The following is a 22,286-nucleotide window of genomic DNA, read 5'->3' as shown; positions in this document are numbered from 1 at the left end:
GTGAGCCACCATGTGGTTGCTGGGATTTGAACTCTGGACCTTCGGAAGAGCAGTCGGGTGCTCTTACCCACTGAGCCATCTCACCAGCCCCCTTGATCCTTTTTTGTGTCGGCCTCTTGGGTGAGTTCTGAGATTAAAGACATGGGCCACTTTGATGACCCCCTCTCCAAGACAGGGATTCTCTGTGCAGCCCAGGCTGTCCCAGAACTCGTTCTGTAGACCAGGCTGGCCTCAAACTCAAGAGCTCCTCCTGCCTCTCCAGTGCTTCGACTAATGGCATACATCACCACAGCCAGGCGTGTCCTTTAAAGTCTCTTTAATGCTGACATCAGACAGCAGGGTCTCTGAGCCAGCATCAGTTGAGTCCTGCGCTTAGTACAGCCCCGCAACAGGACAGATCTTTTAGTGGTGGTCAAGTGGATCTCCCGTCAGGCCCGGCTCTGATATTCCTTTTGCGTTGAATCCCAGGACCCGCCTCGCATGTTCAGTGAGGAGTACCAGAGGGCTGTTCTGGAGAATTACCATTCAGTTCTGGATCAGAAACGAAAAGAATACGTGGTCGGAGAGCTCATCTGGAATTTCGCCGACTTCATGACGAACCAGTGTGAGTGTCTGTTGGGCTTACGGGTTGTTCTCAGGTCGGCGTTTCCCCTTCCCGGGCATTTGTAAGAATCCTAGAAATGGGTCTGCGGAGATTACTTGCTTTGGTCTAGTTTACAGTGGTTAAAAGGAGGAAAGTAGGCTTCAGATTGGGTTGTACCTCCCTCCCCAGCTTTGGTTGGGCATCTCACTGTAGACCAGTTTGGTCTGGGACTCAAAGTAATCCAATTGCCTCTGCCTCTTGGGTGCTAGAATTAAATGTGTGTGCCTCCATAGATTTTAAAACGTTATTACATTTCTATTTAGTCAGGAGTCAGGGAGTCGAGTATGTGTGTGCGCATGCCATAGCATGTAGGTAAAGGTTAGACAACTTCAGGGAGTCTGCTTCCTCCCTCCACCACGTGGGTGCCTGCGATCGAACTTTGGAGGGTGAGTAGGTTTCATAGCAAGTATCTTTACTTTCTGAGCCATCTTATCAGCCCTCCTTGGTGTGTTTGGGTTGTTTTGTTTTAGCACCACTGAGAGTAATCGGAAACAAGAAGGGGATCTTCACTCGCCAGAGACAGCCCAAAAGTTCGGCCTTTATTTTGCGAGAGAGATATTGGAGGATTGCCAACGAAACCAGAGGTCACGGTTCAGTGCCAAGGACCCAGTGTTTCGGAAGCAGACCGTTCACGTTCTAAAGTTACAACTACCTCACTGCAGACTCGGGCTGATGAAGTAAAAGGTATTCTCCCAGCAGAGCAGATGTCCCCAGACACTTCTTGACACTAGTGTTTCTACTTGGGATTTTGCGAACTGGTACAAGGGGACTTTAGAAGTGACATCAAAGCTTTTCTTCCGTGGGGATAATAACTTACAGTGCCTTAGGCTCAGTATTATGTCCTGCTGAGAGGTGTCCAAGATAATTTCTGTTAGTTTTTTGGCCTTGGCTTTGTGCACTCTTGAAAGCCTGCTGTGTGAACATTCTCACTAAATTAAGAGCAACTGGTGAGAGGCTGGAGTGATGGCTGGCTCACAATTTGAAAATTTTTTTTTTTTTTTTTTTGGTTTTTCGAGACAGGGTTTCTCTGTGTAGCCCTGGCTGTCCTGGAACTCACTTTGTAGACCAGGCTGGCCTCGAACTCAGAAATCCTCCTGCCTCTGCCTCCTGAGTGCTGGGATTAAAGGCGTGCGCCACCACGCCCGGCTGCTGGCTCACAATTTAAGAGCACTGACTGTTCTACTGGAGGTTCCAGATTCAATTCCTAGCACCCACCTGGTGGCTAACTATGAGCTGTTCCTCCATTTCCCAGGTGATCCAAATGCCCTTTTGGTCCCTGAGGGTACCACATGTATGTGCTATGTAGATCTACATGTGGGAAAAAAAGAATCATACATGTAAAATAAAAATGAATCTAAAAACTGTTTTCTTTCTTTTGTTACTATTATTGTCGTCGTTGTTTGAGGTAGGGTTTTTCTGTGTAGCCCTGGCTGCCCTGGAACTTATTCTGTAGACACACTGGCTTCAAAATCAAGAAATCCACCTGGCTCCGCCTCCCAAGTGCTGGGATTAAAGGTGTTTGCACCCGGCCGCCGCAGCCTCCGCCTCCACCTCCACCTCCACCTCCACCACCACCACCACCACCACCACCACCACCACCACCACCACCACCACCCAGCAAATTTGTTTTAAAGTGCTGTGACAGATTGTTTACTGCCCTGGGATGACCCCCATGCTTGAGCTTCTAAACAGGCTAGTCTTGACCCAGTGAGAGTGAAAGAGTCACTCACCAAATGTCACAGAGGAGCTGGGAGTGGTGGCACATGGTTTGAATCCAGCACTCTGTTAAGTTTAAGGCCAGCCTGGTCTACAAAGTGAGTTCTAGGATAGCAAGGGCTACACAGAGAAGTGTAGTTTGCATGTCTTTAAAAAACAGGGAAGGGGTGCAGGGGAAGAAGAGACAACTTAGTTCAAATGGGAAGAAATGTTAGGGGGTTCTGTATTTCATGTCACCATGGACCTCTTATATTTTTCAAAATACCCAAGTTTTGTGTCTTAGTTTAATATAATTTTTAAAATATTTTATTATTTCCTGTGTATGACCCTCTGGAACTGGAGTTACAGGTGTTTGTGAGCCACCATGTGGATGCTGGGAGTTGAACCCCAGTCCTTTGGAAGAACATGGTCACTGGGCTGACCTTGGATGCTTTGGTCCTCCTGCCTGCCAGACGTGATGGGATCATTCCCAGTTTACACCAAACCTAGGGCCTTACGCATCCACCCATACAAACTATCAACAGGACCGACTCCTCCAATCCAAGGCCTAAAGTTTCATGCAGAACACATCATTTGTTCAGGGAAGGATGGATAAGTTAGATTTCAAAAGGATTCATCTTGTTTACAGGATGTTACCTCTGTAGAGGACTGAGGGATGGAAACCTCAAAGCTATCCAGATGTCTTAAAACATTCTATGTGACATCTATTGTCTGCCCCCGCCACCATCCCTTTTTTGTGTGTGAGTGTTCTGCCTGCATGTATGTCTGGGCACCACTGTATCTGCATGCCCTGTTCCTGTGGAGACCAGAGGAAGGCATCCGATCCCCAACAACTAGAGTTACAGATGGTTATGGAAATGTTACATGGGTGCTGGGAGTTAACCGTAGGTCCTCTCAAAGAACAGCCGTTAACTGCTAAGCCTTCCTCGGTTGTTTCTTGAGACAGGGTGTGGCACAGCCTAGGCTGGTCTCCAACACAGTATGTAGCTGAAGATGACCTTCAACTTCTGTCTCCCGGGTACTGGGATGATAGGCATGTGTCACCAGTATCTATCTGGCTTACTGCCCCTCTCTCCCTTTTTCCTTTTTTCTGCTAGGAATGTAAAGCCCACTAAACAACTGCTCTCCTATTGAGCCGTGTCCTCACTTCTCATGGCTTCTGTCTTACCCCTGGATCTATACTTACAGGTAGCTATGGGCCACCATGTGGGTGCTAGGAACTGAACCTGGGTCCTCTGCAAGTGTTCTTAACTATTAAGTTCTTTCTCTACTCTCTCATTATTTTCGAGACAGGGTCTCACCAAGTAACTCTGGCTGTCCTAGAAGCTCATTATGTAGATAAGGCTGGTCTCAAACTCACAAAAGTGTGTCTGCCTCTCCTGTGATCAAAGGCCTAAGCCGCCAATCACAGCATCCAACCCTATCAAGGATTCTTTAAAAAAAAAAAAAATTCATGTATATTGGTGTTTTACGTGCCATGTGTGAATGAGTCAGATCCCCTAGATCAGGAGTTACAGGCAGTAATGCTGCCATGTGGGTCCTGGGAATTGAACCCAGGTCTTCTAGAAGAACAGCCAGTGTTCTTAACCACGAGCCATCTCTCCAGCCCCATCACGGATTCTTGAGAATCACAGGAATCCAAGAATAGGCCCTAAAAAAATCTGAATAACAACTTAAGAGAAAAGGCTCTCAATGAGTACCTATAGGGATGGGATTCCGGTACCAGGGATACTCAAGCCGTCCCTGACTCTAGATTGTTTCCTCCGGCTTCATTTCTGAAGACTCCACACTGAAGTAAGAACGATGGCAGCACAATGTCCACAGGTAATGGCTACATTTATTTTATACCAAAAAAGTTATGTGCAACAAATAAACATTCTTACATATGTACATCTGTTTCTATTTACCAGTTAGCAAAATGCTCTCCTAAGTCTCTGATAAAGAATATCTCTATCTATAGTAAAGAGGGAATCGTCCCGGTGAACTCCTTCTTACATGAAGGCCTACTCAGGAGCTTTCGAAGCAGGAGGAGTGTTTTAGATGGACCACACTTCACAGGTCACTATTATCTATGCCACACTTAGTACAGCCCCATAACACTTCACCTCTCCTGGGCCAATCGGTTTAAAAGGGGGAAGGGAGGGCCTGATCACATTGCTCTTTATGCCAAGGTTGTTCTCACAAAATAGGATTCATACACATACTGCCTAAAATGCTAGAAGGCGGAGAGGGGCGGCTTCACTGATGTATGCGCACTGGAAGGAGTTGGGGAAGTTCACAGCCCCAAACAGGTTCCTGGACAGAACAGTGGGGGACTCTGCTGACATCTTTCTGACTTTTAAGGTCAGGTCACCCACCACCTGCCAGTATCCACCAGAATCAACTGGTGGTACCAGCTAGAGCTTAGCAAGTAGCTGCTGAGCAGTTTTTGTGGTTTGAGTTTTTGCTTTTCTAGAAACATGGTCTCAAAGTAGCCCAGATTGCCCCTGAATGAACTTCTGGGCTTCCTGCCTCTACTTCCCAAGTGCTACCATGCCTGGCTGCATTTTTTGTCTTTTGAATATAATTATAAGTAAAACAAAAAAGCAACAATATTAATTTTATTGTCCTCTATCTTACCTCATCGGTACAAGAATCTTTTGTAGCAAACGAAATACTTTCATATCTATGTGGGTGTTTTGCCTGCATGTATGCCTATACACCATATGCATGCAGGGCCTTCAGGGGCCATGAGAGGGGGTCAGATCCCCAGGAATTGGAGTTGCAGCTAAAGGTTGTTAAGCAGACATGTGGGTGGTTGGCACCAAACCTGGGTCCTCTACAAGTGTTCCTAACTGCTAAACCACCTACCTCCCCAGCCCCCAAAACTTGTCTCTTTACTTGAAAAAACTCAAATGCTTTTCAACATTCCTTCTGTATATGAATCTGAGCCACTCATCCTAGCACTTGGGAGGCTAAGGCAGGAGGAATGTCAAGTTTGAAGCCAGCCTGGGCTATGTACTGAGCTCTAGGACAGCCTAGGCTACAGAGAACAACAACCACAACAAAAGAGCTGAAGGAGAGGCTACACAACAGATGAAGCAAAAAATAATTCTTGGAATATAGCTAGTGCAACTAGTTAAACCTGAGTTGTACCAGAAGTTTACCCTCCCTGACAGAAACTAGCTGTGGGAGAGGATCAAGGGAAATCCCACACGCCAACCCCAGGCTCTGGAGCACACCTAGCCAGAACTTCTCTTCCTCCCTCAAATATGAAGTGAGGCTTCCAATGTCATCAATCACTTCGAAAGCATCAAGCACAGAATTACTGCAGGAATCATTTTCCCCCTGGTCTGCCCTTCCGTATTTATTGTTAAATCAACTAGCAGTGTTATTATTTTGTGGGTAGGCTTTTTGAGTCAGGGTTTCACTATATAACCCTGGTTGTCCTGGAGCTCATTATCTAGGCTAGGGTGGCCTAGAACTCAGAAATCCACCTGCCTCTGCTCCCCAAGTGCTGGGTGAGACTTAAGGTGTGTGTCACCAGGCCTGGCCAAACCCTGCTTCTTCAGTGTTTAAATACTCTGTCTGAAACAGTCATAACAATATTAGCAGTTTTATAACACAGTGTTTTTTCTCCCCCGTTCTATAAGGTTTAATAGATGGTACAGAGAGAAGCCTGGATTCCCTCAGGGCAAAACTACCAAATAAAACACAACAGGCTCGCTTATAGAGAACATATATTTTAGCAAAAAAAAAAAAAAAAAAAAATTTTTTTTTAAAAGCTAGGGTCTCCTGTAGCTAATGCTGGTCTCTATTTTGCTATGTAGTCAAGGATGACCTTGAATTCCTGATCCTCCTGCATCTATATCCCAAGTGATGGGACTGCAGGCAAGCATGAGCACACTGGTCGGCAAATGCTGTCATTTCCAACAGCACCTGTTAACGCTCAGTGAGAAAGGGGTATTCATCCTATTAGGTCACAGGAATGTAACAAACAAACAAACAATTCATACAATCAGTAATGGTGGTACTCCCAAGACTTAGGAAAGCAAAGGGAAGCCTTGAGGGGTCTGGTGGAGGGAACCCTCTCACATTTTCTTGAGTAAGGGCTGGAGACATCTGTAATGTCAAGACAAGCTTTAACTCCACTCTGCTGAGTGATAGAAGACAGAAAAGGTCATTTGGAATTGGGACCCCAGGGACTTGTTTAGCAGAGCCTTGATATGTAAGCAGCAGAAGTCTTAGCGAGTAGCCATTCCACTGCCTTGGGAGACCTGGACACGGGGCTATGAGATGAGCTCACTGTACAGTTCTCGAACGAGGACTTGGTTTACCATAAAGACCATTCAGTACTTTCTAGACGTTCTTTAACTACTTCAGAAGACAATAGCAATGCATACACAGTAAGATAGTCACAGAAATGTTCACATTCACGGGGAAACACAACCTTTGATGAGATCAGAATTAAGCTGTCTTTGAAGGAACTGGTTAGAGCCTCCTAAAGGAACATTACAATTCCCATTTTATACCTGCCCCAGGCCAGAAATCCTATGGTGCATCAGTTTCGACTGAAAGTCGTAAACCACTCAACCATTGCTGTCTCAGAGTACCCTGTCTAGTTGCCTGTTTTTTAAGATATTAACCAAATCATAAAAAAACACTGCCACTTCTCCAACCCAAGGAATAAAATGGCCGCACAGACCTTTCTGGTAGAATGCAGGTTCAAGTTCTCTGCTTCGTGGTAAGGCAGGGAAGGAGGGATGCTTCTGCCCCAGTTCTACACACAGAATGATTTGGTTTGAGATTTAAGACAGAAGGCACTTTTAACATCTCCTCTAAGATGCTAACCAGAGAAACACAGTCGCCATGCCATTGGGGTGTGTACTCAGATCATCTCTGGGTTTCTTCTAACTGCTTCTGTGTGGCTACTGGAGTGGGACAAAGTTTCCACGTTTCTCTTCCAGGTCTTTCTACATTTGTGTTTCTTCTGAGTCAGCAAACAGTTTCTCCCGACAGTCCTAAGGTTTACAAATTCAGTATGTGATTCTGAAACACTTACTGACCATCCTTAGTGCAAGAAGAAACAAGAAGGGGAAACACTATGGACCGACCTCAGAGCACTTGGCTTGTGCCTACTTCAGTCGTAATACTGTTGAGCTGACTGGCACTGGAATCAAGGGAACACATGTGTTGAGAGCTCAGCTACTGTTTAAGAGGCTTTGCTCAGAAACGCCATAGTGGTTTTTCTCCAAAGACTACATCCACTTCCCACATCAGTGTCCTGAGAGCCTTGAAATTAAAAGGTCTAGTCACATGACATCCTGTACAGTTACGATCCATCCAGTTCTGACTAGTCAAACTTGAGCTGGGTGTTCAGACTGTTTCTTCCTCTCAGAGTGGGAGATGGAAGGGAATCAACCACCCTGTTTCTGCTGTCAATACTGCACCAGGGCTGTCAGCGCATTTCCCAAGATATTCTGTTTGCCTGTTCTTTCTTCACTATGTATCAGTCACAATGAGCTGACAATTCCTTTCTACACTTCAACTAAACTGTACAGTAAGTTCTGCAGGGGTGGATCCAATGTTTCTACCTTTATTTACAAATATCACACAAATGGACTCTAATTGAATCTACAGGTTTAAATCCATCGGCTAAAAACATATTACATATTGTAAACATGGCAATATTTAATACAGTATCTATTCTAAAATATTTTCATGTTCATGATCACATTTGTTATACCTGAAATTGAATTTATACACATTAAAGAATTACTAGCAATGGCTGCTCACTTTAGTTGAGGACTGGGGGCTAGGGCTACATTTTATTTTCTCAGAAACATCTTCAAGGTAAAGTTAAAGCTTGTCTTTGATTGGCTCGGTGTATCCTTTTTTGTATCCAGATTTAAAATGAAGACCGACACAGGAAATAGCTAGGGCCCCTTCTAATTTACAATATTTTAAAAAATCAGTTTAAGATTCTGAGGGAAAGTGTCTGTTGTGAATTAAAAAAACAAAAAACAAAAAACAAAACACCTTGCAAAATAAACTTAATGAAAGAAGTTTGAGACGGTTGGGTGGTGATCCGCTGGCCGTCAGTCTTCTTTAGGCTGCAGCTGTCTCTTCCAGGCCTCATTCAAATAAACTAGTCGTTTGTAATTGATGATGAGGAGGAGGAAGTTCAGCACATACGTGGTGACGCAGATGATGCAAAACTCTTTCAGCACAAAGTACAGAATGTAGGCCAGGTACAAAGAGCCCACCACAGACACAATGGAGGAGGTCATGAGGACCAGAGCTGCAACTGCGCTGGCTGTCATGCCTGCAAGAGAGAGACAATGGCTAGGTCAGGTCAGGGCTGGATCTGGACAGACGCTTCTCAACTGACAAGTGACAGGCTATAGCTAGAAGCAGTGTATCAATACTGACCTTGCCTTCTTGCCTGTGAAAGAAAGCAGAGTGCAAACACTGCCCATCAGTCTTAAAGCTAAATGGGCTGAACTGTACCGACAGGAGGGTTCTGATCTGTTACTACTGCACAAGGAAGTGTGCACACCAACTACGCAAGCTCTCAAGCACATGGAGTAAAGATGCTGTTGCAGTCTATTATGAGCACAGGAGCAAGGGCACCAGCTTTACTTCCAAGCCACGGACTGGGGAAGGTCCACTCTTGTCATTTCACTCTAGGTTTCCTATCTGGGGAGATGCTGCCTTTCATGTTTAGATCAAATTGACCAAAAAGCCAGACCAGGTGATTATGCCTTGTCTACACTGTGCTGAAGAGGAAAAAAGGTCGAGAGAGAGAGAGAGAGAGAGAGAGAGAGAGAGAGAGAGAACGCTTTGACACTTTAGAATGACTAATTGGGAGAAGGGAAAGTAAACCAGGCCAGTCAGCCACATCTGCATCAAAACACATCAGGCAAAAGGCAGCTGGAGTGGTATGGTGGCATATGTCCATCTGCCAGCATCCTGGGGGCTGAGGCAGAAGGCTCAGACTGGAGGCCTGACTGGATATATAGTAAGATCCTGTCTCAAGGAGAAAAAAACAAGTAGTCAGGTATTAAAAGCTAGGGCTCAAGACAAAAGTATCTGGAGTCTTCACTACCTTCATATGCACTGTCCTGTAACTTCCTAATGCCAGCAACACAAACACTATACATTGATTTTCAAGGTCAGAGAAGGCAAGAACATATTAAACTCCTGACCTATCTAATTGCTAATGAGCCAGAATTTAATCAAATGTCAGATTTACTCAAACAGTACTCCACTCACCTGTGCCAAATCATCTATGCTTAGAATCTAAGTCCGAATAATTAGTGATGACACCTTAACTTTATTAAAGAAAGTTAGTTTTAAAATGATGCAAAGGCAGGCATGACAATCTACTCCATAATCCAGTACTCAGGAGGCTATGGTAGGAAAATCTAAGGACAGACAAGGCTAGGAATGATAAATGTTTTGAAAAACAACACTTGTGAGCTAGAGGTATAGCTCAGGAGCAGATTTCTTGTCACCGAGATGCACAAGGCTATGGGGTTCAAATCCTAGCACAGCAAGCAAAGGAACAAAAAAATGCAAACATAAAATAACGTGTGAACTATTTACTGTGTTTTTCTCTGCTCCAATTTAAATAGCAGAAAGTACCTCTTACGTCTGCTATGAGAATGAAGTGGGATGCCCCGTGAGTGCTGCTACTGTAATAATTGCAGTGTATGCAGGCACTGTGATTTGTGGAAAAAGTGTGGACTTTTATAATGTGCCATTACTGTAACAATAGAATATCTTATAGCTATAAAAACTTCAACCAAAAATAAAAAAACAAAACAAAAAAATAATATATCCATTCCATATAAAAAATATAGATTAGTTTAAAAAAAAGAATAAAAGGGGAAAAGGAAAATACACTGTAGGAAGGACAGGGAACACAGCATTTGCTTTTTATGTTGTGAAAATAAAGAAAATTAAGACCGTCTGTTTGTTTGCATTTTCTTATCTATTCAAAAACAAACTCCAGAAGCACTGCTGGGGTAGGGGTGGGGCGGGGGTGGGGTGGGGCAAAGGAGCTGAGCTGAAGTGGATCTGAAGTAGGATTCCCTTCACCACACAGCAGCCTGTTTCTTTAACATTTGAACTATGTGGAGGGAAAAATGTCCAATGGTAACTGTCACACAGTCTTCAAGGAAGGGAGGTGGCAAGCTCTGGATGTGTTAGATGAACTCAGAAGAGCTAACATTATGAAAGCACGTGGAAACTAAAGTCAGCAAAGGTAAGTGGGTCTGCCTGTGATGGGACTCGCACGTGAAATGGAGCCAACACATTAGTATCATAAATGCAAACCACCTCACCTTGGTCTCCAACAGGAACCTGCATGCCTTTTTTCTCTAAGCCCTTTCTTTCCTATTAAGGGAAAATGACTGCTCCCTGAGTTGGGGTTTGTACTTTAGAAATCCCACAAAATCAACAAGTTGGAGATGAACTTCTCCCCCCCCCCATGGGACCCCCCATTTGCACACACGAACAAGCGTAATTACCATATAGCTTTAAACCCCATTTTGCTTCTTTTACTGAACCTTGCTCTCTTCACACTCCCTTCTTTAACAACTGCACACAACTTTCTAAGATGGAGATGCCTCCGCTCCCTCTGCCACTGCTTACTGCTGAGCCCCACCCAGGAGTAGCCTGCTGTTTTAAACTGCACTATCCTGAGTATCTTGTCTACACCTTCCTATCTCCGCAGGGTAAATACATACACTCAGAACTGGGCAACCTTGATAAGATTTTTTAGAAAAATTCATACTCCAAATGTGAATTGCATGCAGCAAGCCAACTCCAGACTTAGGTTAGCCAATGACTGTACAGAAGAGCTGACAAACAATTCCTAGCTGAACTGCACAGCACAAATGGGAGCACAAGCCCACCACAAAGCTAGAGTTTCAAAGGACTGTCACAAATAAGCTAGGGGGCAGGAACAGAACAGTAAAGTACAATATGTCAAAATGATGGCTACTGATACCTGACAACTAGAAAATTTGACAAAAACAAAACAACAAAAAGCAAAACACTTCTAAAATGGACATTAGATGGAGACCAGACAATTGGAAGAGAGGAACAATTTGGCAATAACTGTTAAAATCCGTTCTTTAAAAAAAAAAAACTGGGCTTTTTTTGGGGGGGGAGGGGGTGGGGGGTCTCATTAACCTCATGCGTGGAAATTGATTTCAGGGAGATAATTCAAGGAAGGAAAGGACCCCCATGGCATTGTTTAGTACAAATGTGAACCTAAAATGCCATGGACCCCCATGGCATTGTTTAGTACAAATGTGAACCTAAAATGCCCAGACACTTAGGACAGTAATATTGAAAATGAGAGGCTACAAAGTTTGTTGTTGTTGATGTTTTCTTTTAGCAAAAGGCAGGGCTGAGGATGCAGCTCAGCTGTCCAGTACTGGGTTCAATTCCAGCACCAAAGGGACAAGCAAAAGACCCACAAGACAGGGGACAGTAGAGAAATAGACATGCTGGGGGGTATGACAGCTTACTGCTACTGATTTCTTAAGATGCGATACCTTAGGATAGCTAGAGTCTATAATACAACTTTAAAAAAACAAGCTCACAAGAAAGACTGGAGTAATAATTTCCATGAATGGGGCTAGGTTTCTGGACATCATGACACACTACTAGCCATGACTAAACGTCCACTGATACCAAGGTCACCACATGATAAGAAGCAGTGACTCACACTTCACAATACAAAACTGTGCTGGACTCTCATGGTTCTCTATTACTAGCGTGTACGTTTACTATGAAGACACACTAGGGTGAAGACACAAGCACTGAATGGGTATAACAAGCTTATTTCTGTATCTCTGTATCAATACTTACCAAGTAATAACTGTAGTATATAAAATATAAGTCCAAAGACACTGTTTGGCTGGTTTAATACACCATCTTTTCCAAAAATGGAACCCAAAAGACCAAATCCTCGACCCCATCTGTAAAATAAGGAAAACCAGTAACCCTATATTTGAGATTCCCTAATTTTTTAAATGTAAAATTATTTGAGAATGTTATCCAATTCCACAATCAACTATGTTTGCAAAACACTTAAATATCTTTTTTTCCGTGACTGATTTGTGCAAGGGGAAGGCCAAACATTAGATTTCTGTACTGTGTCTGAATTAAATTGATGGTTTAATACAAATATCCCTAAAAGCTCTGTATTTCCACCTAAGACTCCCCAGGGTCAACTTTCTTTTCCTAAGGTAGGCACCCTGTTTCTTTACTGATAGTATTAGCATTTGCAAGAGAAAGCCTCTCTCAATTCAGGTCACCCTGAGACCTTTCCAAGTAGGTAGTTCTCTGTGGTAGGGGCTGTTCTTACATTACAGCGCTTAGCAGGGTCCCTGGTCTCCACTCACTCCATTTCCCACCCTAGGCTGTGACCATCAACAAAGCCTGCAGCCACTGCTAAGTTGCAGCAGCTGAAAACCACTCATGCGGTCGGTCCATTCCATAGCTGTGCTCAAACCAGTCAGGTCTCTGAGAAGCTGCTTATCGGGACATTTCACCAGGGTCAGCATGAGGAGACACACCCTCATCTCTGATGCAGAGGAGTATCAGAAACCATAAGTCTCTTCTAGAATCCTGTTTCCAAAGTAAAAAACTGGTATTTCACATTCCACTATACATTTTCACTCAAAGTTTTTCAAAATTTGTGTGAGAGCACATTTCAGAATCTTTTAAAATAATTTTTATTGAATTTGTATAAAGTTCATTCTGTCCGCCCCTGTAATACCTTTCCCACCTCTATAACCCCCTAAAATCTTACCTTAAAAAATTATTAAAATCCAATTTAATAAGGTAATACAAAGAGAGCAACAGTAACTAGATAAACCCTCAAGACACTTCAGCTTTAACCCAGAATGACAGTGCTTCCTAAACACAGACAGGAACTTACGCCTGAGAACAGGACTGAGTGACTGAGTCATGTTGCTTTAAAGGAACTCATGTCCAAGCAACAGAACAAAACCCCTTCACAGTCACACTGAAACAATAACCACCCCAATCTTGGAACTGAGCGCTGCGGAGGATGTTTATTACACAGACGTACACATTTCAAATACACAAAAGCAAGTTCCATTCCATTCCATGCACGAATTCTCTCACCCACCAAATACTCAGTGAGCAGTGGAGTAGCACACCCGAGCGAGGCACAGGACCAGACAGGCAGCACTGCCCTCATGGAACGTACATTCTAGTTACGGCCAAAAGACAAAACACCAAGTACATTACCTTCAGGACTGGACAAGCCTACTCAGACAGACAGAAGGACGGGGGTGGGACATTCCAGGTCAGCACTTGGGAAAGTGAAGTCGCCTAGTGAGCACTTGTCAAAATGCAGATTTTACTTCAGTGGGCTGGCAGTGAGGCTAGGACTGCATTCAACAAAAGGAGCAGGGGCTGGGGTGCATATCTGTAATTCCAGCACTCTGGGGGCTGAAGCAGAAGGAGTATCATGAGTTGGAGGCTAACCTGAGCTACACAGTGAGTCCTAGGACAGCCTGGGTTAAAAAAATGAGACCCTGTGTCAAAACAACAGCAAAAATAATCAAGTAGAAATAGCTCTCTCACTTGAGCTCTAGCTGTGCCACTCAATCACTTCTAAATATTTATCAGAATGATTCCAAGCTTCACGTCAATGTCTACTGCATTATGGGTAGTTACATACATGTAATAACCTGAGGTCAACGCCCAGAACCCACATAACCGACTCTAAAATGTCCTTTGACTTGCACATGTGGGCTGCGGCATGGACCTCCACACCCATCCCCGCACACATCATGTGTGCATATCTATACACAATAGTAATACATTTAAAAATTTTAGGCCTAGTAAGATAGCTCAAAGGATAAAGGCCTTTATCACTAAGCCTGACAGCCTGACTTCAATTCTCAGGACTTACTTTGGTGGAGAGAACCAACCCCTAAATGTTGTCCTCTGACTGACACACACATGCCCATACACCCAGAATAAGAAACAACACACCAATCTTGTCTGAAAAACAGCCAAGGAACCGGTATGTATGGAACATAAAAGAGAGGAAAAAAAAAGAATTTGATAAGTTGGCTTTAAAAAAAAAATCTCACTGTGTAACCCTGCCTGGCCTAGAATCATGTAAACCAAGCTGGCCTTGAACTCATAGATTTACCTGCCTCTGCCTCCTTAGTCCTGGAATTAAAGGTATGTGTCACTCTGTCTGGCTTTACGCCCGTGTGTATTAAAGAAAGATCATTTTGAAATGGGTGTCAATGTATAATCCTAGGACTTCTGAGACTCAGGAGGAATAGGAGAAGTTGAAGCCAGCCTGGGCTACATAGTGAGGATCTGTGTCGAAAAAACCAAAAGCATTCTAGGGGCTGAAAGATGATTCAGCAGTTAAGAGTACGAACTGTGATCAGTTCCCAGCACCCATGGTCAGGTGGCTCACAACTGTCTGTAACTACAGCTCCAAGGAAGCTCCCTGGCCTCCTTGGGCATTGAACTAACATGTGCCCCCCCCCCCCCGCCTCCAAAGAAAACCCATGCACAAAACTTAACATAAAAAAAAGGTGGGGGGCTGGAGAACTGTCAGCAGTTAGGAGTGTTGGCTGCTCTTCCATAGAACCTGAGTTTGCACATCAGTGGCCACACAGCAGCTCACAACTGTCTGTGGCTCCAGTCCCAGGGCATTTGATATGACTCCCTCTTCTGGCCTTCTCAAACACCAGACATGTATATGATTCACAGACATACATGTAGGCAAAATACCCACACACATAAAAATATATAAAATGTATACATAAAAATAAATAAAAATAATCACGACGTAGTGGCACACACCTTTAATCCCAGCACGCAGGAAGCAGAGGCAGTTGGATCTCTGAGTTTGAGGCCAGCCTGGTCTACATGGCAAGTCTGAAGTCAGTCAGAACTACACAGTGAGATCTGTTTCAAAAAAATAAGTAAATAAGTAAAATAATTTAAAATTCTATTTTAGGCATTCTAGCTTCAATATTGAAAATAGACTGGATGGAGACAGCAGTGGTAAGATGTCCATTTAACCACCACTGAAGGATTCTCAGCAGAGTGTGCGGCTGTGGCCGCCATGTGCTAAAAAATGAGATCCAGGCTATTTGGAAGGTGCAGCTCCCACAACTTGCTCACAGATGGAGCATGCAGTATGACACAAAGAAATGATGCAACACGACACTGAGGACTTTGACTTGAGCAGCTAGGCAGAGAAGCTGTGTTTTCTGAGCTAGGAAGGAGGATATGATCAGAAACTCAGCGTTGGACACAGGCTCACACTGCCTTTAGCAGCTATGGAGAGATGACAGATAAGCAAGTATAAACTTGCAGTGTAAGCTAGAGATAAATTTGCTGGTAGTCAGGATATGGGTGGCATTTCAGAGTCAGGAGACTTATGACAGCAGTAATAACCTTTGATAAATTAATGGCTATCAATCAACAATTGACAAATGACTCAGCTTCAGAGATGGCAAGGGTGAACACGTGGCGTAGGACTTTGGTGGCTTATGCTTCTGTTGACATGAACCCCAACTGTTCTTGTTTCAGTTGTCAAACTTTGCCTTCCGATGTTCTCATATGCACATTTCAGTAAAACAACACCCAAGTACATTAAAACACTGAGCTTCCTCAATAAATTCTAGATTTAAGTGGCTTTCCCTTTAATTGGCCCTCAAAGTTAAATGCACTTCCTATATATGTTGAAATGGAGGCTATGGATATCTTCTCACAACTTGCCTGCAGGGATGGGAAATGGCTCATAGGGTAAAGTGTTTGCCATGTAAGCAAGGAGATCTGAGTCCAACCTATGTAAAATGCTAGATGTGGTGGCACCTATGATACCAGCCATCGGGGAGAGCCTGAGGCTGGCTGCCTAGACAGACAGTGAGACTGTGTCAAGATTAAGGTGGGACTACCGAGATGGTTCAGTGGTTAGAGGTGCTTGCTATGGAGCTTGACAACCCAGATCTCGGTTCTATTCCTGGGACCCACATACACGGTGGATGGAAAGAACTGATTACTACAAGCTGACCCTTGACCTCCCAATAACACATAAATAATAAAATCACTTAAAAAAAAGGAAAGGAAATTGAGGAAGTCATTAAACATTGAGGCCCTGCCTTCACGAACACTGTCCTGTACAAACACACACACACACACACACACACACACGCACGCACGCACACACACACACAGGCTGAGAAACATTCTATGGACACAACTGAAAGTCATTCTACCTACTCATTTCTTATGAGCTTTTTTTTAAAATTTTGACACATGGCCTCTCAATTTGTAGTCTAGACTGGCCTAGAGCTAAACTATGTTCCCCAGGCTGTCCTTAAACTTGTGACAACCTCCCTGCCTCAGCCTCCCATGCACAGGGATTACAGGTGTGAGCCACTATGCCTGGCTGAGTTTCACTCCTAAGTCAGCCATAACCACCAGAAAACTGTCTTTGGACAGCACTGTCTTTTATATGCAACTATTTCCATGGAGTTTAATGTTGGTATTATGTCTTTTTTTTTGGTTTTTCGAGACAGGGTTTCTCTGTATAGCCCTGGCTGTCCTGGAACTCACTTTGTAGACCAGGCTGGCCTCGAACTCAGAAATCCGCCTGCCTCTGCCTCCCAAGTGCCGCCGCCACCACCCAGCTTGGTATTATGTCTTAACTACCAAAGGAATATTTGTATGAATACTTCATTTGCTAAAGGAATACTGCCAAAACACCTACACCTACATATCCTTATGTTAAACTTTTAAGACTACTAATTAATAGAAGGTTTTGCCCTCTCTTCCTTCCAGGGCTTTGCTCTGTCACCCAGCTAGCACCAACTCATTCAGGACAGTGTTGATCTAGCAGGAATGACTTGCCTCAGTCACTCAAGTCCTAGGATTGTGGACATGTCCCACACCTGCCCTTAATGCATCCCTCTGCAGGCAGCCGGCCAGCTGGGCATGAGGATGCAGCCCTATAACCCAGCACTCTGGAAGTGAGGCAGAGCACAAGGTCTAAGATGAGTGCCAGGAAGTATGTAAGGCTTAATTCCTTTTTTAAAATTTTTTTAATCATCTTCATAAAAAACAAAACTATAGTGCTAGAGGAAGAAAGCCCAACAGTAATTTCCACTAGAAGGCTTGGAGGCAGATTCCTGGGATTAAAGGTGCACATCACCATGCCCCACTATTGAACCCAGAGTATGTTGAACCAAGAATCTATCTGTCACAACTTCCCCGACCTCCAATATTTTGTGTGGGTGCTGATGGTCTAAACTCAGTTCAAGCTTACATAGCAAGCACTTTGTTCACCGAGCTATCTCCCTACCGGAATTCTCCATGTAAAGAAAAGACCTCACCATGTAGTATGTGTGTGTGTGTGGGGGGGGGGGGGTTGTCGAGACAGGGTTTCTCTGTATAGCTCTGGCTGTCCTGGAACTTACTCTGTAGACCAGGCTGGCCTAACTCAGAAATCCGCCTGCCTCTGCCTTCCAAACCATGTAGTATTTAATGTTTGTTTTTTGAGACAGAGTCTCACCCTGATGGTCAGGAACTCATTATGTAGACTAGGAGGGCTTCAAACTCAGACATTATGTAGACTAGGAGGGCTGCAAACTTAGAGTGCTGCCTGCCTCTGCCTCCCGAATGCTGCTACTAAAGGAGTACATCACCCACACCTGGCAGATTTGGTTTTTAGCATTTGTACACATTTTTCTTGAGTTTTGCTATGTAGCTCCAGCTAGCCTGGTACTTGTTTATTGCTGGCCTAAAATTAACAGCAATCCTTCTTGCCAAATTCCTGTGTGGTGGGATTACAGACACATGCTATTATGCTGTTTATTCCTAGCTTTCTTTATCTAATATTCTTTAAATAATTATGTTTTGAGTTTTTTGGGTTTGGTTTTTGTTTTTGTTTTTTCCCCTCAAAACAGGGTTTCCTTGCTGTGCTGGAACTTGCTCTGTAGACCAAGCTGGCCTCAAACTCAGAGAGATATGCCTACTTCTGTGTGAACCAACACCACTCAGCTTGAGCTCATTTTTATACTTTTTTTTTCTTTTTTTAAAAATGCCTCCAAAACTGGGAAGCAGAGACATACAGCCAAATCTGTGAATTCAAGGTCAGCCAGGTACTAACAGTGAGACCAAGTCTCAAACAAAAAGTTGGTTCTAGTTTGTCTCCCATCATCATCAGTCCTCTTAGAGAGCTTAATACTTTGTCAATGCAGACAAGTTTAAAGAGTGAAAATGAGGGACTTTCAAGATGGCTCTGCGGTTATTATATTATGGCTGGTAACGTCAACTCCCCGGAAGCTTCACTTGAGAGCACACAGCAGCACAGACAGAAAGGTTGTGGCTGAAGGAGACTGCTCACCTTTTGCTCCTTTGGCCTTCTCTGTTACCAAGGTGATCTGCCCTGTTGCTGGTGCTGATTCCTTCACTGATACCAGAACCAGTCTTTCCAGGCTTCCCTCGTGGACTAAGGGCCAGTGGATGTCCAGGAACCTTTCAGATTTTCTGCACCAAACTGTAAGTGCTCAGGCACACAGCCTTGTGGACTTGGCAATCACTGAGTTGACCAGTGAGAGATGGCTACTGTAGGTCTGCTCTGGGTGCTGAGTCACTCACTCAACCTCAAAAATGAACAAGCCTGATGTGGCTGGTGGTCCATACCCTTAGGGCCAGCACTCAGGAGGCAGCTGCAGTTCCTGCAGAGGCGGCTGGATCTTCCTGCGTTGGAGGTCAGCCTGGAACAGTGAGTTCCAAAACAGCCAGGGCTATGTAGACACTGGGTCTCAAAAAACAGAACACAAGTTTAAAAAGCCTGAGCAACTAACAGGTTCTCAACCTCTGGGATGTGATTCAACTGTTACTGTTTTACTGGAAGCTGATTGAAATTCTTTAGTATATACAGATATAATATGTAATATATATTAATCACATTGAATCCAGAACCCTGGATAATACAAGCAAAAAACATCTGCCACCAATCCAGATGTCTTGAGTTTGACTCCAGGATACATATGGTGGAAGGGAACTGAGTCCAGAAAGTTGTCTTCTGGCATCCACTGGATTGCTATGGCACGTGGTGCCTTCTGACCTCCATATAAAATTAAAAGGTATAAGTTTTTAAATAGTGAAAACAAATTGGAAATCTCAAAGAAGAGAAAAAGCTCTGAAAAATGCTTTTCAAAGATTATCACTGCCTTATAAATTCAAACTTAACTTTTCCAACCAAATAAAACCTACTTATTTGTAGTAAGAACTAGATCTAATCCTTTTGTCTAAAGTTATTTTAATTACTCACACCATAAACTCTAGGAACTGGCTACTGTTCAAAGATGGGGCTACATTAGAGGCTATGATGTTACTTCATTTTGTATAGAATTCCGAATAAGTAGTCTAAATAGAATCCAACTGTTAATCTCTTCTCTTAATTCTATAACAGAACTTGCTAATAGTGGTCTGGGACTTATGAGGATTATTAAATTAATGCACTGCCAAGTTCAGTCACCATCCAAGAGTGGCAATGCACTGGGAAAATCAAGCAGAGGCACTCTCGACTGTCATATACAGGCTTTAACTACTGCTAGGAGGAGTGCATGCAAAAGGAGGCAAGGGAAACAGGAAATGAGATAATTATGGTAAATCACAAAAACAAAACTTAAAAATTTAAAAACCCTCTTAACTGTTGATGAGCTAGTATTTGTTAGTACAAAGGACTGCTTGTTCTTCTGTAGTTTTTTGTTACACCTGCAAAATAACTATGCATGTGACTCTGTCCAGTTTTGTAATTCTCCATCTTGCTCTATGTATTAAGCATTGAAATGTGATTGTCAGTTGATTAAACTACTTGAGCTTATATTTTACATGTCTGCTTTTCATTGCTTCAGTGATACATTTTATAAACATATCAGTCCACAAATGGATTGGAAATTAGAATTTGTGTGTGTATATGGTGCGTGTTCACATGGGTGGTGCACACACACATACACGTGGGGGGGGGGTCAGAGGTCAACCTCTGGCTTTGCTCTTCAGACACTTGTCAAACCTGCTTTTTCATTTTTCAGACAGTCTTTCACTGGGGCCCAACACTTTCTAATCATGTCAGGCTGGCTAGTTGCAAGAATTTGATGGTCTCTGCCTTCCCAGCACTGAGCTGATGAAAGCTCACTACACAGCAGCCTTTTTACATGGGTACTGACTGGGAGTTGAATTCAAGCACTCATGCTTGCAAGACAATCACTATACCAGCTGAGCTACCCCCAACCCCCACCCCGCCTCCGAACTGGAAATTAAAATTTGGCCAGGCAGTGGTGGCCAACACCTTTAATCCCAGCACTTGGGAGGCAGAGGCAGGCGGATTTCTGAGTTCGAGGCCAGCCTGGTCTACAGAGTGAGTTCCAGGACAGCCAGGGCGATACAGAGAAACCCTATCTCAAAAAACAAAACAAAACAAAAACTTGTATTAATTTACTTTACGAGTGTTTGCTTATATATATGTCTGTGCACCCACAAGTGTTACCTGGTGCCAGAGAGGACTGGAAGAGGGGGTGCTGGATCCCCGAGAGCTGTAGTTACAGATAGTTGTAGGCACCATGTGATTGCTAGGAACTGGACCTAGGTCCTCTGCTCTAAATGCTCCAGACTGTAAATTTTACAAACTTCATCACAGTTTGGGAAATACTGGCCTAGTCATAAGAAGCTACATGTATCTTTTGATGGTCAGCAGATTAATATAGATAAGATTCCAAATAAAACCCTATCACTTGAGACTATGTTAACAGATCAAATAATTTAAATTTTTAGTATTTAAAAATTAGAAATGAAAAAAAAAAGAAATGTGGAGTTTACAGGAGCACACTTTTAACCATGTCGATATTTACAGGTAGAATAATAGTATGGCCTTCACAAACCAGTGAATTAACAGTCTCACATGGCTTCTCTGTTTCTCCAGATAAGTAATAAAAGCAGAACCAGGACACAGTGGTTCCTATTTAATCTAGCAGTGTGTCCATAGGGACTGTTGAAGAAGAGACTAATACAAAGTTATCTGAAAAACCCGAGCCCTTTCCGTGAATGTTCTAGGTGCCTGTGGAGGCAGAGGTTGACGTGAGGCATCATCCTCAGCCACCCATCTAGATTTTTTGAGACAGGGTCTTTAATTAACCCTAGAGTTCACTGACTGGCTAGGCTGGCAAATCCAAGGGATCTTGGCAAATCCAATGTCATCCAGCCATTTCTGTGGCAGCACTTTATAAACTGAGCCACCTTCCCAATCCTCCCCCAAACAAAACCTAACTCTGTCAGACTACTAACAAATAACAAATCATTTTTGGAAATACCAGAATGTTCTGTTAAGCCTAAACTCCCTAAGATTTAAGTAGATTTTAATTCAAACAACAATTAACCATAAGGCTCAAAGATCTGAGGATGATTAGCTCATCAGGAAGCAGTGAAAATACTCCGTCTCTTCGTGAGTAAGAGAACACAGCAGTAGTGTTTGTTACGCTCTGAGTCTACAGAGGCTTCTGCTTGGATGAGAATCCCGCTCTGCAGACTCTTTCAAGCTAGCTACCAGGAAGAGGATATCAGAACACTGCCACTATGAATAAGTTTTCAGGTATGAGGGAGGAAATCAAAAGCTGGTTTGAAGGATGACTTTTCAGTGAGACCTCTGACACTCATATACCTAGACTGAGGCGTAGGGTGGAACACAGAATCCCTGTCACTGAGTAAACCTACCACTAGTCCAATGTCCCACCTGCAGAGGAAATCCACTCAGCACTGCAGGAGCCGCTGGCGGGGCTGGGTATGAATGAGAATGTCCTTTTTTTTTTTTTTTTTTTTTTTGTGTTTTTTTTTTTTTTTTTTTTTTTTTTTTTTT

At 43.5% G+C, this 22,286-nt stretch overlaps 2 protein-coding genes across 5 annotated transcripts in view; one reads left to right on the top strand and one right to left on the bottom strand.

The window, feature by feature from the left end:
* Gusb (glucuronidase beta) overlaps positions 1–1,659 on the top strand; it is a 13,769-nt gene extending 12,110 nt beyond the window's left edge. For all 3 annotated transcript variants that reach the window (XM_021163750.2, XM_021163751.2, XM_021163753.2), the window contains 2 exons: positions 469–604; positions 1,114–1,659. In XM_021163750.2, the coding sequence (XP_021019409.1) occupies positions 469–604; positions 1,114–1,283 (306 nt within the window). In that variant the 3' untranslated portion in view covers positions 1,284–1,659. The remainder of the gene's footprint in view (positions 1–468; positions 605–1,113) is intronic.
* Positions 1,660–6,060: 4,401 nt separating this feature from the next.
* Vkorc1l1 (vitamin K epoxide reductase complex subunit 1 like 1) overlaps positions 6,061–22,286 on the bottom strand; it is a 42,880-nt gene continuing 26,654 nt past the window's right edge. Inside the window, exons 2-3 of one of the 2 annotated variants that reach the window (XM_021163859.1) lie at positions 12,224–12,333; positions 6,061–8,663 (exon numbers count right to left, since the gene is read on the bottom strand). In XM_021163859.1, the coding sequence (XP_021019518.1) occupies positions 8,437–8,663; positions 12,224–12,333 (337 nt within the window). In that variant the 3' untranslated portion in view covers positions 6,061–8,436. The remainder of the gene's footprint in view (positions 8,664–12,223; positions 12,334–22,286) is intronic. The other variant, XM_029477453.1, reaches the window with a different exon arrangement.

Source organism: Mus caroli, chromosome 5 (genome assembly GCF_900094665.2).
Source record: "Mus caroli chromosome 5, CAROLI_EIJ_v1.1, whole genome shotgun sequence".
Lineage (NCBI taxonomy): Eukaryota > Metazoa > Chordata > Mammalia > Rodentia > Muridae > Mus > Mus caroli.
The sequence above is the reverse complement of the archived record's forward strand: the minus strand, read 5'-3'. Positions and strand labels throughout refer to the sequence as shown.